The 15,260-nt window shown below is 37.0% G+C and overlaps 1 protein-coding gene across 1 annotated transcript in view; it reads left to right on the top strand.

Moving 5' to 3' along the window:
• The window catches only part of ABCC8 (ATP binding cassette subfamily C member 8), a gene marked incomplete at its 3' end in the record, with an annotated part of 78,484 nt that overhangs the window by 18,636 nt on the left and 44,588 nt on the right, over nucleotides 1–15,260 (top strand). Inside the window, exons 5-10 of the mRNA XM_081327064.1 lie at nucleotides 712–954; nucleotides 1,557–1,742; nucleotides 7,232–7,396; nucleotides 9,893–10,048; nucleotides 10,363–10,497; nucleotides 11,616–11,778. Coding sequence (XP_081183190.1) covers nucleotides 712–954; nucleotides 1,557–1,742; nucleotides 7,232–7,396; nucleotides 9,893–10,048; nucleotides 10,363–10,497; nucleotides 11,616–11,778 — 1,048 coding nt within the window. The remainder of the gene's footprint in view (nucleotides 1–711; nucleotides 955–1,556; nucleotides 1,743–7,231; nucleotides 7,397–9,892; nucleotides 10,049–10,362; nucleotides 10,498–11,615; nucleotides 11,779–15,260) is intronic.

The following is a 15,260-nucleotide window of genomic DNA, read 5'->3' as shown; positions in this document are numbered from 1 at the left end:
ATTAGTGAGAATTAATGCTGTTCATCATCAGTTACTTCCAGAACAATTCCTTAGTTCAGAAGCTCTATGAATACTTTCCTGAGATTTTCATATACCTATTTTCTTAAGTGGAAAAATCGAATGTCATGTAATATCCAACTATTTATAATTAAATTGTATCTTTTTATGCCTTCTGAAGAAGATGTGTTTTGGGCTGGCAAGTTATTGTTGCAGGCTATGTAAGTCTAGCCTTAAATCAGTTTATTTATTATTCGTATTTCAGAATAGGAGGAAAAATGTTTACATTTCTGTCTTCCTCCATGTACAGTATTAATCTCACTACAATAGAAATTATAATTTAATACTCTGGAATTATTGGAATTTAAATATGTTTATCTATTAAAATTGAGCTTAACTTTTGACTGCTAGGTTGAAAAGCATCTAACAGAAACATAGCACTAATCTGAGAAATATTTACTGTTTTCTAAGTTGTGAAACTATTGTAAATTAATTCTAGCTATTATGTTTTTGAAAAATATTTTGTATTGTAAAAGTAGTTTATCTAAAGCATTCTTTTTTAATTTCATGTTATATCACTTTGGTTTGAGGAATGCAAACTCTAAAATTCATGATTATTTGGTCGTCTTGAGCAGGGAAATAATTACAGGATAATGGTAATTTTATCTGCCTTCATATTAATTTGCTGATTCTTTTTGACTTTACAAAACTTAGAGATATATTTTCTTCAAAAAACCCAAAGAAGTAAAACCTCCTGAGGATCTTCAGGACCTTGGAGTCAGATTCCTGCAACCTTTTGTGAATCTCCTATCCAAAGGAACATATTGGTGGATGAATACTTTTATTAAAACTGCCCACAAAAAACCCATAGATTTGAAAGCTATAGGCAAACTGCCTATTGCAATGAGAGCTGTCACCAACTACATGCACCTTAATAAGGCTTTTCAAGCACAAAAGGTATAACTGCAAAACAAACAGATTTCATATGGTATAAAGAGGATGTCCTCTTTTTAAAACTGACAAGACTTTTATACACCTGTGAATGTCATCTGAGAAAAAAACAGTTGGAAGATTTCTTTGTTGACAATTTAGTAGCATGTATGCCAATATTTAAAATCAAACTCCACCCACAGTCTGGAGTTCAATCCTGACGGGGCTCAAGGTTGACTTAGCCTTCCATCCTTCCAAGGTCGATAACATGAGGATCCAGATTGTTGGGGTCAATAGGCTGACACTGTAAACCACTTAGAGAGGGTTGTAAAAGCACTGTGGAGCGGTATACAAGTCTAAGTGCTATTGCTATAGTAATACAAAATAAAGTAATTATGAGTTAATTGTTAGACACAGCTAGATCTATAATTTAATGGTAACAGGGCTTGGGGATGGTAACTTTAACTTGCTCCCTTCTTCCATGGCCAAGAAATGAAAACAGTTATTATCTCTTCTAGTAAAGGTCAGGATTTATAAAACCTTATTTATGTATTATGTATTTTAGAACATAAAAATTTTAAAATGTCACCCCCTGCCTGAATTTAATAATTTGTATTATTACTGGACAGAACAAAGACACTCCATATCCACAAGGATCCAGAAGTATTTGGTGTGCCCTCTGCTATGGCTTTGGAAGACCTTTAGCTTTAAGCAGCACTTTCCGTATTCTGGCAGATTTGCTTGGATTTGCTGGTCCACTTTGCATCTCTGGGATTGTTCATGTAAGGAAAGGAAACAACACTTCGCATGTCCAGGTACTTCCTTTGAATCATTAACATAAAATGTCTGTTAACTTTTTCTTTGTTCTAAGCTTGCTAAACTCACTTTTTCTAAACTTCAAGCTGCAGAAATCATGGTCCCTGGCTTAATTATATGAGGGCATGTGGGTGTTTAAAATTCACTCTTGCTCTCTGGATGAGCCCTGTGAAAACTGATTCCTTTTCCTTTTTGTGTGCGTGAGTGAATGAGCGTGAGTGAATGAGTCACTCAGTTGTGGCCTTGACACTGTTCCAGCTGGCACCAAGCCACAAGAAATGACCAAAAGCCTGTCAAAAATAAAATACAGTATTTTCCCATTCCCAGGATTATCATCTTCCTGTAACAAAGAAGCTGCAGATCTCCCAGACAATTGTGGCGGCATTCTCTCTCTCTCTCTTTATACAGAAATTAAGAAAAAACAGATTTCTGTTGTGACAAAACAGTTCCATAGTCTTGAGGGCCATCGTATTGGAAAAGTCAATAAAGGGACCTGGTATTGCAAGGAAATTATATCCAAAGAAAAATATACTAAACACAAATATACCTTGCTTTTATATTCCCAGATTCCCCCCCCCCAAAAAAGTTTTTATAAATGCAAGTCCAAACAAAAAACCTTTGAGGTTAAAAGGTGAGCAATTTTTATCCATATTATGAGCTTTGCTTTTTTTTAAGATTCCATAAACAGCTAATCAGTTTGATTGCAAATATGCAGTATAGTAAAAGATTGGCATTTGTATAATGGAATGGAAATAGAATAATTTCTATAATTGTAGCTTTTAAAATAATATTTTTTCAAGTTTTCTTCATCAGTTCAGTATTTAGGAAGAGGAAACAATAATAGTGTTTTGGATTATAAATTATTAAAAAGAAAAAAGAAATAATATAATTTATTGTAGAAAAATGCAGCTTTAGCTCATGTAACATATTTAAAAGGTAACCACCTTAGTGATTTATAGAATGAGCCAGCAGTTCTTGTGGTAACACAAAACCTTTTAATGCTTTATCATTTATATACTATTATTAATATACTGTGGCTAACTTCACCATTTAATAGAGGTAGCCTCTCTAAGAAAACACAGAGAATGGCCTTATAAAGAATCACATCAAACTTTGAAAGTTAGAATTTTTTTATAAGATTATGCTTTGCATTTTCAATGATATATTATTCAACCATATATTGTTTCAGTACTTATGTCATGCTAACAATACTATCTTCTTTAGTAAAAGCTTTAGGCAGCATTAATCATTTATTTTTGTTCTAGTTTTAAATATATTTTGCTTCCAAAATTAGATGTAAGAATAAAATGAAGAGCAGATCTTGTAGTAAGAAACATATTAAGATATAAGTTTAAACAGCCTGATGTAGGAGATGACCAGGCGGAGCCTGAGAGCGGGGTCAAATACACCATCAATCTGGAGTCCCTATGCCACTGAAAGTGACCCAGGTCTAGCTCTCCTTGAAGTCTGTTGACTCTTGTCTGTTGCCAGTCCACATTGATAATTAGTAGATCCGATTCTTGTGTATACGTTGCATGGAATAAACTTTCAGTGCCTTTTAACCCTATCTCAGCTCTTGGTTTCTTGTGCCTGATACCCACATTTGTTTAAGTACAAGAATTCTAATTTAACTAGTTTTGTATATGATAAAGACAAAATGATTTGTTTAAAGAGAAGCCCAAATTATAATAGAGTAAGAGTATAATAAAATCGGAAGGGACCTTGGAGGTCTTTTAGTCCAACCCCTGCTCAAGCAGGAGACCCTATACTATTGCAGACAAATGGCCGTCAAATCTCTTCTTAAAAACTTCTAGTGATGGAGCACACACAACACTTGCAAAATATTGGAAAACAACTGAAAATATTACAAGTTAAAACATAAATTACACCATTAATGAGTTGAGTTCATTCAAACATCAGTCCAACAGAAGAGTTTCATTTCCTAGAGCCTTCTACTTTCTCCTACTTTCTCCAGAATCTCCCTGAAGGAAATTAAAATATAATGAAATAAAGCTAGGGCGGTGAGGTTGAACAATTTATGCTTGTCATGTCAAAAATTCTTAAAATGTGTACCTTTGTTTAGTTGCTATGCCATACACAAATACCCTGGACAAAATCTTCTCTTTGGACTCTTCTCTCCTCTGGACTCTTCTCACCAGATAGTCTAGGTCAAGTGAGAAGGCCTTCCAGCTATTTTTCTATCTTGTATTTTATGCCATTGGTCATAAAATAGCCAATAAATCTTATTTGTAATAGATTTTGAACAAATATTTTCATATGTTTACGGTATTCAACTAGGAGCATGGAGGCCCAGGTTCAAGTCGGTATTTTGCTGTGAAGGCTTCCTGTGTGGTGCTGAGCTAAATGGCATCTTTCAGTCTTGTTATTTTAGGTTTCAAATGGAGAAAAAGAACAATATTAATCAGACTAGTATATACTATGCATTATGTTGTTTGAACACAATTGTATGATCCAGTCCTTGTAAACCTAGAGCCTATACATGGCAGGAATTCTATAGCACTCAACAGAATCTCCTCACCCCTCACCACAATATCATAATGTATAAATATTCAGCCTCCCTATCCACCTTTAGTGTAAGATATTCAAAGTACCTAATTAGCTTATATCTAATAAAAAGGAGAGCTGATATTGGTAAGATAGCACAGATTCTTTAGGTTCCATTTAATGCCCCAGTTCAACATTTTACTGGCTCTTAAGAAGTACCGTATATACTTGAGTATAAGCCGACTCGAGTATAAGCCGAGACCCCCAATTTCACCCCCAAAAACTGGAAAAAGTTGTTGACTCGAGTATAAGCCGATCCGCCGTTCTGCAAGCCTCTGCCGCCAGCAGAGGCTCGATCCGCCATTTTGCAAGCCTGAATACACAGGAATACCCTGTGTGGCCGCGGCTCTCGGGGAAGCCCTGGCTGTCCGCTTCCTCGCTCCACGCTGCCATTCGGGGCCCGCGCGTTCCCCGGGCAAATCGCGGCGCCCAGCAGGCGAGGAAACACGCCCGCTCCAGTCGCCCCCCCTTCCCTCAGGAGACGCGAAGCAAGTGACCGCCCGGAGCTTACCGAGGACTTGCTTCGGTGCTTCCAGGATCGCGCGCACCTCTCCCAAGCCGCCGCCGTCCGGAGACCTGCCGAAGTTTGGGGAGGTTTGGGGAGGTGCGCGCGCACCTCCCCAAACCTCCCCAAACGTCGGCAGGTCTCCGGACCTCTGCGCCCTGCCTGCCTCTTTCTGCAGCGGAAAGAAGCAGGCAGGCAGGGCGCGGAGGAACGGAGACCCGGCGACGTTTGGGGAGGTTTGGGCGCCTCCCCAAACCTCCCCAAACATCGCCGGGTCTCCGTTCCTCCGCGCCCTGCCTGCCTGCTTCTTTCCGCTGCGGAAAGAAGCAGGCAGGCAGGGCGCGGAGGAACGGAGACCTGCCGAAGTTTGGGGAGGTTTGAGCGCCTCCCCAAACCTCCCCAAACGTCGCCGGGTCTCCGTTCCTCCGCGCCCTGCCTGCCTGCTTCTTTCCGCAGCGGAAAGAAGCAGGCAGGCAGGGCGCGGAGGAACGGAGACCTGCCGACGTTTGGGGAGGTTTGGGCGCCTCCCCAAACCTCCCCAAACGTCGCCGGGTCTCCGTTCCTCCGCGCCCTGCCTGCCTGCTTCTTTCCGCTGCGGAAAGAAGCAGGCAGGCAGGGCGCAGAGGTCCGGAGACCTGCCGACGTTTGGGGAGGTTTGGGGAGGTGCGCGCGCACCTCCCCAAACCTCCCCAAACTTCGGCAGGTCTCCGGACGGCGGCGGCTTGGGAGAGGTGCGCGCGATCCTGGAAGCACCGAAGCAAGTCCTCGGTAAGCTCCGGGCGGTCACTTGCTTCGCGTCTCCTGAGGTTTGGGCACCTCCCCAAATGTCGCCGGGTCTCCGTTCCTCCGCGCCCTGCCTGCCTGCTTCTTTCCGCTGCGGAAAGAAGCAGGCAGGCAGGGCGCGGAGGAACGGAGACCTGCCGACGTTTGGGGAGGTTTGGGCGCCTCCCCAAACGTCGGCAGGTCTCCGTTCCTCCGCGCCCTGCCTGCCTGCTTCTTTCCGCAGCGGAAAGAAGCAGGCAGGCAGGGCGCAGAGGAACGGAGACCCGGCGACGTTTGGGGAGGCGCCCAAACCTCCCCAAACGTCGGCAGGTCTCCGGACGGCGGTGGCTTGGGAGAGGTGCGCGCGATCCCGGAAGCACCAAAGCCTCGGCCGCGCACAAGTCCTCGGTAAGTTTTTTTGTTGACTGGAGTATAAGCCGAAGTGGAATTTTTCAGCCCAAAAAGTGGGCTGAAAAATTCGGCTTATACTCATGTATATACGGTACTTCCATTTCATCTTTCTTCTTCTCAAATGCATCCCTGAAGAGTCAGTTGAATGAAATTAGCCTAATGCTTTTGCTTCCAAAGTTATTCTTGACCTACAATTGTAATACAAAACTAACACCAGATACATACGATCTCTTTAACCTAACCCAAGGGCGCTTGCATATTGTTGATAATATTGATGCTAAGTTTTAGTCACTGCTATTATCTCTTTGATTTTAACTTTGTTTTTTTTAGTATTGAGAACAGACAAGTGATAATTTTCTATGCAAAATGAAGCACTTGAAGATACTATAATTTCTAATTGCCAGCATAATTCTGAAAATATCAGAATGGCATTTTCAGATATATGCCCAATATTACTAAAATGATAATGTAGAATATCATGCAAAATAATACATTCCATTAAAATTGTTTTCTGATCTAAATTGCCCAAATTATCCCCATCGTGTGCTAGTTGCAAAATTTACTTAGAAAAACTTCCATAAATTGATCAAGGAGTGATTTTTAATATTTCTTTGGTTATTTTCTGAATATATTTCTGCATCTGAAGAGACACATTGTATTCTCTGGATTCAAAATACATGCTTTAAAGCATAAGAATGTATATTTAAAAACTGACCTTATTTCATCACTTTGTTCTGCTTCTGATGTATAACATACCTGAATACATTCCCACATTAAAATTCTATGGACATAGATAGACAATAACGTATCATTAAAAAAATCAGTTTTCTTCCTGATGTGTTTGTTTTTTATATATACAATATGTCTTTGTTTTGCTTAGGGAAACTTTCAGTCCTATGAAGATTCAACAACAAAATCAGTGCTACACTTTAGAAGACAGAAATAATCCTTGCTTATTTTTTGACAGAAATAAGGCTGACTTCAATGTGAAAAATACAATGAATGTTACTTTTAACAATAAAAATTGTTTTATTGGTGATCTGGCATTCCAGTGTAAATCAAAATTAGATTATATATTTGCCATCTTTGCAAGATCTTGTAAGTAATTTCAGCAATTGTTCCATGCCTTGTTGAAATATATTCCAGTATTTCTGCAGTTTTCATTGTGTTCTATTGCATTTATAGGAATTCTTTAAAACCAGAAGAGTTTTTTAATAGCCTTTTTGTTTTTGTTTTTTCCTTCAGACTGAAATAATGGGTGTTTTCTTCATCTCTTCTCAAGAATTCTTGGCTAATGTTTATGTTTTATCGGTCCTCCTTTTTTTTGCACTTCTATTGCAAAGAACCTTTCTCCAGGCATCATACTATGTGGCCATTGAAACAGGAATTAACCTGAGAGGAGCAATACAGGTATTTCAAATATCCTCCAGATATTTCTATTTTATTCCTATTTTAATTTATTTATTTATTTATTTATTTATTGTATTTTTATACCGCCCTTCTCCCGAAGGACTCAGGGCGGTGTACAGGGCAATAAATACAAAACAGGATACAAAAGTTAAAAGCAATTAAATAAATGCCCAAGGTTAAAACAATAATTAAAACGTATTTAAAACCCCAACCCTAACCCATCAGACCAGGTCAGATTGCTCAAATAGATACGTTTTTACATCGCGCCAGAAGGAGCGAAGGTTGGGGGCCGTCCGGAGCTCAACCGGCAAGCGGTTCCATAGGTCTGGCGCGCCCACAGAGAACGCTCTCCCCCTGGGGGCCACCAATCGACATTCTTTGATCGGAGGCACCCTGAGGAGGCCCTCTCTGTGGGAGCGCACTGGACGGAGGGAAGTTGACGCCGGCCGCAGGTGTTGCTGTAGGTAATCCAGACCCATGCCATGTAGGGCTTTGTAAGTCATTACTAACACCTTGAATCTCACCCGGAGGACAACTGGCAGAAAAATGGGGAAAAATTATTAATGAAGACCAGAATAACCCCACAGAGATGGTATGGATTTGTACAGATGGCATCAGGAAAGCTAAAACTCAGATTGAGCTAATATTAATGAGGCATCAGGAGAATGAGTAAAAAAAAGCTTCCTTGAATATCTTCAAAATAAAAAGAACAGAATTAGAAAAGTTACTGTCAATGAAGATGACAATTGGCAGTGAAGGTGACAATATATCAAAAAGGGGACAATATGTTGAGGAAAAGGCTATGCCCTAAATAAAACTCTTTGATTTTCATCTTAGCTTGGTACTCAAATGTGTAACGTCATTAAAATGCCTTTTACTGTGGTGGTGAGGACATTAAAAATGTGCAAGATTACAGATGCTCTTGAGTTAAGGGAAAAAGGGAAATCATTTATGCTATTCTTTCTCTTGTTTTATTGAATGTACTGTACACATTCATAGCCTAGAAGATTTTGAAAGTCATGTTTATATCCATCCATTTGCTTTCTTAAAATGCACGTCCTCTAGGCAGACCAGGCTTTCACTCAACAGCCTCTTTCTACTCTGACAAACTTTCATGTCCTTCCTTGCCTTTTATTATATAAGCTGCAGCTGTCCTACATGGCTCCTGAAATTAATAGCTCATCTGATTTAAGCACAAATTGATCATAGCTTGGGTTTCTATATTAAGAAAGAAAAGGAAACAAGAAAAAATGAAGCAAATTGAACCTCTGATATCAGAAATAGCAGTAATTAATTATCAACAGTAACAGTTAAATTGAAAGTCAATTTGGTGTAGTCGCTAAGGCACCAGGCTAGAAACCAAGAGATTGTGAGTTCTAGTCCAACTTTAGGCACAAAGCCATCTGAGTGACCTTGGGCCAATCACTTTCTCTCAGCCCTAAGAAGAACATAATGGCAAACCACTTCCAAAAAACCTCCAGGGACTTGTCACCAGGAGTTGAAACTGATTCAAGGGCACATAAAAATTAAATTTTCTGCATCAACTTATATTCAACAACAGCCACCTCGATATGCAAACTTTCTTTGATTGCCTAATAGCACAGGACAATGGTTCCACTACCAACCTGAATATTAGAAGAGAAAAATTGTACTCTTACTGAATTATCTGATACCTTCTAATAGATGAAGAAATAATAACATTTATAATAATTCTGGCTGTGGAATTAAAGAACCAAACTCCATATAAATATATGTGTGTACCAATTAATAAAAACAGAGGATTTGTTTCTGAAACATATTCCAAAAAATTAATTTGTAGCATAAAAACAACTTTTTATACTAAAGCCAACTCGAGTCTCTCAGCTTGAATTTCTAAAACATCTACTAATAATCAGAGAGCTTCTTTCCTTTTATAAAATCAAATTAGTGCAGCAGGAACTATAGAGGAGGTATATTCTGTAGTCTCCATGCTAATGTTACCGTTAAGCTATTAGTATCCACATTTTACATCCTTGCATCTAGAATATAAAACAGTAATTTGTAATCAGTAAATTTCACAATCTGTAGGAATCAGTTCTACTATTATGTAAGTCTCATAGCATGACCCAAAGATATTTTTTCAAGAGGAAACTGGACTTTTTTAGTTTTTTCTTGAAGACGTTTCACTTCTCATCCAAGAAGCTTCTTCAGAAAAACAAAGTAAGTCCAGTTGCCTCCTGAAAAAGCACCTTTGGGACAAACATGACCTGGATGACTGAGAATCTCAATAGTCATTCTCATAGCATGAGATAAGCTTAATTATATAAAAATGCTGCAATATATCTGTTTATGTTAGATGTCCTGATGCTAGTATGTAATTTCAGAATTCTCAATATTCTTATAATCATAATGTTTTGGTATTGTCATGATTGGTTATCAATATGGAACAAGATATTATCAGTGTGAAAGTTTGCTTTTTTCCCCCGTTTCAAATAAAACTCAACATTTTTATTCTAGACGAAAATCTATAGTAAGATCATGAGACTATCAACCTCCAACATGTCCATGGGGGAAATGACCTCAGGTCAGATCTGTAATCTGGTTGCAATAGACACAAACCAGCTAATGTGGTTCTTCTTCCTGTGTCCTAATCTCTGGGCTATGCCTGTACAGGTAAGAAATTGAATGGATTATTAATTAAAGTTAACCCATGGGAAAAGAGGTCAATGTAAAATGTTTGCCTACTACTCTCCCATGGGATCATGAGATCTAAGTTATTTGAATCTTCATAGATTTTCTCTCTAATTTTGTAGTTATTCTGAGGTAGAGTATGCTTTCCTTTTTTGGAGGACAGACTATATCTTCTCCAAAAATAACAATTGATGACATGTCTAGAATCCTCCCATCCTGCTAAATGCCCGTACCATCCAGTTTTAGAATTGTATTGATTACACAAATCAATGTCCCTTCTCTTTCCATCATTGCAGATTATTGTTGGAATTGTTCTGCTCTATTACCTGCTTGGAATCAGTGCCTTAATTGGAGCAGCTGTAATCATAGTGCTGGCTCCTGTGCAATACTTTGTAGCCACGAAACTTTCACAAGCTCAAAGAAGTACACTGGTAAGTTCAGTCAATATTATTATATCTACCCAATTTCTCAATTTTAGACTATTAATTTGTAATCTCATATCTATGACAGTGTCCTTGACATATTATATGCATTCTAAATATTTAGTCAACAATGGGTTCTGTTAAATATAGTGAGACAAATTTACCAATAAGGGTAGAGGATTGTATTTTTAATAGTGTTTAATTTGCTTATAGTTTCAAAATAACTACCCACCAAATTGAAAAAAGAGAGGAAGGGCATAGTTTTGTTTTTCATTTTTCTGACACAAAAACCTGGTACTGTTAAAGAAATAAATCTCTGTATTCCACACAAAACTTAACCAATAGAAAGCTGTGCAGATATGCCATATAAGCAGCTTAGTGACAATTGGTCTTGGATATATAATGCCCAGATTTAACATTCAGCTTCCAACTCTTTTTGGAACTGCTTTTAAAGAGTACTGTATTTGAGAATTTCAGTTGATCCCAAATGCAGTAGAACACTTTATTTTGGGCTCCCAGTATTAGGAGCACATTGCCCCCAGATTCGACGTTAATTATTGCTTAGTTTCCATGTAAGGTGTAGGCACTGACATATAAAGCCCATTATACCTTGGCATTACACTCTCTTCAGAACTGCCTACTGCTCTCAATATCAGCCTGACCAGTTAGTTCCACCAGAGAGAAACTGCTGCAAATCCTTTATTTTCAAGAAATGCAGGCACTGTTGCTTCTTTGTAGGTATTTTAGAAGTTCTTAAAGACTGAATTGTTTTGGAGAACTTTCCCCAAATGTAAACATTGCCATCTTTATTTTATTTATTGTATCTCTAATTTATGTTGAATGGTTTTATTCTGACTGTTTTTGTTGTTTTTATTCCTGTTTTTACTCCTCCTAAAATACTGTGGGTATTTTAATCTGGATTATTTTATGTAACCATCAAGAATCTCTCTTGATCACAGTGGCATAGAAATATCATAAATAAATAAATAAGAGAGAAAAAGTATTTAAATAAAAATTGAAGAATAGGGCCTTGTTGCAACCAATTTGCATTACCATGGATTGTTATCTATTACTGTATCTTATGATCTCGCTATAATCCCAAATTATTTTTTATGCCAATGTTCCAGGAATATTCCAATGAGAGACTGAAGAAAACAAATGAAATGCTTCGAGGAATTAAACTACTCAAACTCTATGCCTGGGAACACATTTTTCACAGTAGTGTGGAAGAAACTCGGCAAAAGGAAATGACAAGTCTTAAGGCTTTCGCTCTTTATACCTCTATATCAAGTAAGAAATTCACTTCTTTTTTGTCCCCAATCTCAGTTTAAATGTTTGTATAAATTTAAATAGGTTTTCAGTTAGTTTACTGCATATTTAAAGGATTGAGTTCCATACCAAGAAAACTCCCAAGTCATTAAAAAAAATACTGCACTATAGTCTTTTAGAAAATTGGTTTTCAAAGGCAAGACCAATTGTGCATTTTTTTAAAAAAATGTAAATGAAAACAGCCAATAGAATGAATTTCTCCTGCTTGTTCATCATCAAATAATTTGTTCCCTTCCACCTGGAATTCTCCATGAATCCTCAAAAATTCAGTCCAATGGACTGGTTGAATTTTCTTGAAGGTAAAAAGAGGTGAGAGAACAGAGCCCATCGCACAAGCATTATTTCTTCAATTATATGAAAAAAAGATTCCATAGCCTTTTGAGTTCTACTTGAGTTTATGTTTTCGATGTTAGAAATATATTTGTGCTACACCTTAATATTGAGATAAATATCAATTTTTCAATATTTTTAAAAATTGACAAAATGTGCACATCTCCTCAATGGACTTAACAATTTAAAATCCTTTTCAAGCAGTCAGATCATTATTAGTTAATGTGTTTGCATGAAGTAAAATCAAAGCAGTAATCTATATCTTCAGTAAATAGTTGGTTCACAGATCATTACTCTTTTCAGATTGATTGTTTTATATGAAAATCATGGTTTACATGATTTACACAGCATTCTTAATCCAAGTAAAGCAAACCCCAACATGGTGTAACATCATCTTATGTGTGGTCAAAGCAGAATAATCAAATGTACAATTGTAGGTAGATGGATATTCTTTTGCATAACAGGGTAATGACTATCCTAAGATAAGGATAAAGTCCTGTGACATGAAATTACCAATTTCCCTTATTTTCCCATTGAGAATATTTCTAGCTTTTAGGCCAATAGCATGTTTAATCAATTTTACATCTGAATTGGGACTGTAACTGCAGAAAGATGTTTTATACCAATAGTAGACAATATATGCAGCTCAGGATCAACAGAGTTTGCTAGTTATTTGTATACAGTAGCTTGTCCAGCCTGTGTTGTTTGGGGTATGGTTCTTTGATGGTTTCTTGATCAGGATGTTATTTTATTCCTTGGCTGTTTATCTGATGCTGCTTTCTGTTTATTTGACTGTTGGTTGCTAGGATAGGAGTGCTCTGGGCTGTTTGTATCCTTTGTTAACTTTTGGTTATATATTTTGGTTGTATCAATTTTATATCATTTCAGAATTTGATACACTCATGATTTCCCCCATCTTTAAATATTATAAACAGACAAGAACTGTGTGCAGCTATAAAACATTTACAGTAGTTTTGCATTTTTAATCCACTTAACTTAACGAAGCCAAGACTGAAATAATTTTAGGTTTTTGACAAATGTGAAACATTTAATAATGCATAAAGAAGTAATTGACTTGCAATTTCCGATGACCCTCTGAGGAGAAATTTAAATGCTAGGAGCTGCCTATAACTGTATTTTTATCCCTGATATAGTAAATAATGTATTATATATGTCAGACATAAAAAATGTAGGTATACAAAGGAGACTTTTCTCCATGAGCTAATGACTGTTACTGTTTAACAGTTGTTTGGTATGAATAGTAAATTGAGTAATAGAAAAGGCAAAAGGAAGTATGTAGAAATGTTGCAGTAAAATTATAATCTTAATCTTTAATAAAGTAATAATTTCATTGTATGAAATTTATTATAAAATAACAAATGGCTTGCTCAGGCTTGTGAGAGCCAATTGTTAAATTTTTTGGAATGTTCTGTTATATATTATCAGACTAATACTGATTTTATATGCTTATTTAGCAAGAATTAACTTACATTTTTTTGAATAGTACCTACTACTGGATATAAAATTGTGTATGTATATTAGAAATAAAATAAAAGAGTAGTTATACAACAATATCATGTAACTATACAGTTAATACCAGTGCAGCATTTCAAGTGTAAGTAAGTAGTAAGAAAGATGATTACTGTGACATCTGTAAATAAATGCAGTGGATTGAAATGGTTAAAACTGATTATAAGTGAAACATTTGATAGCAAATATGAATTCTTCACTAATTATCTCCAAAAGGATAAATAGTATGTCACCCAAATCTGTTTTTAAGCAGCTGAGAACAGTAAAGGGGGGCAAGGAAAAAGGCCCTGGGAAAGTTTTCAAATTTGGCTGTACTTAAGGCATTAGCTTTACCCTTTAGCACTAAAAAGCTGCTTATGTTTTCCTTAGTTCCTACGAGATCTTATTTATCATACTAAATGTTCATCATGAAAGAGGTCTCTTGAGACGGTGCTGCATTGGTCTGTGATAATAGGCAACCAAATGCACAAAACATATGGCATATTGGTAATATTTATTATCATAAGTACTTTAACTCATTTTTCTTTCTCTAGGGAATAAACAATCTTGATATTTTCCTTTAAAAAATGATCTGCTTGAAGAACATTACTTCAGAACATAATTCACCCACTTGGTTCCCTCCAGATGTCTGTGAATTATCATGAATAAATTTTCTTATTTAGAGTAGGCTTTCATAAGAGATCACTATGGGAAATGAGGGAATAATATCCATCCACCCATCCTTCCATCCATAATCTCTTCTTTCTTTATCTATGATTAAACAGATGTGGAATGCAAAAGTCTCTCCAACCTCTCGGTGACAACAAAATAATACATAAGACTCTTTCCAGTGCCATCTTCTAATGATTGCCCTGATTTTTGTAGCTCAGATCTGTACATCTACTTAGTCAGACAAGTCATGATTCTTTTTCTCTAAACTGTGCTAGTTCATTCAGTTTACCTGCCAGCAGATACATCCTAAGAAATGGCTTTTGGCTAATGAGAGAAATTTGAAGAAAAGGAAGTCCATAAGTTGAGATCTTGAGACCACTACGCTAAGTCATAAGACATATAAAAAAATACCTAGAAACTAAACAAACCTTATGGCTTAACGTGATGTGGAAAGCCAGCCAGAAATTAAATTTGAAAATAGACTGTGATAATGAATTGTTTTAAATGTTAGAATTATAAATGCAAATAATGTTGTAATAGAAACTCCTATGATATATTTTAATGTATTAATAGAGATAATGAATTGTTGTTGATACATAGGATGTGGGACATTTAAACTTCCAGCTCTGAACTTAATGAAAATAGCAATAGCACTTAGACTTATATACCGCTTCATAGTGCATTACAGCATATTGCCCCCAACAATCTGGGTCCTCATTTTACCAGCCTCAGAAGGATAGAAAGCTGAATCAACCTTGAGCACATTAGGATTGAACTCTAGGCTGTGGGCAGAGTTTGCCTGCAATACTGCATTCTAACCACTGCACCACCAGAGTCTTTCTCTTTGCATTTATCTTAGAAAAAAGTTTACGTTGGTAAAAGTTCACGTTTTCTTACAAAAGCTAGTGAGGCACTGGAATATTCTGGCTGAC

Source organism: Vipera berus, assembly GCF_964194415.1.
Source record: "Vipera berus genome assembly, chromosome: 1".
Taxonomy (NCBI): domain Eukaryota; kingdom Metazoa; phylum Chordata; class Lepidosauria; order Squamata; family Viperidae; genus Vipera; species Vipera berus.
The sequence above is the reverse complement of the archived record's forward strand: the minus strand, read 5'-3'. Positions and strand labels throughout refer to the sequence as shown.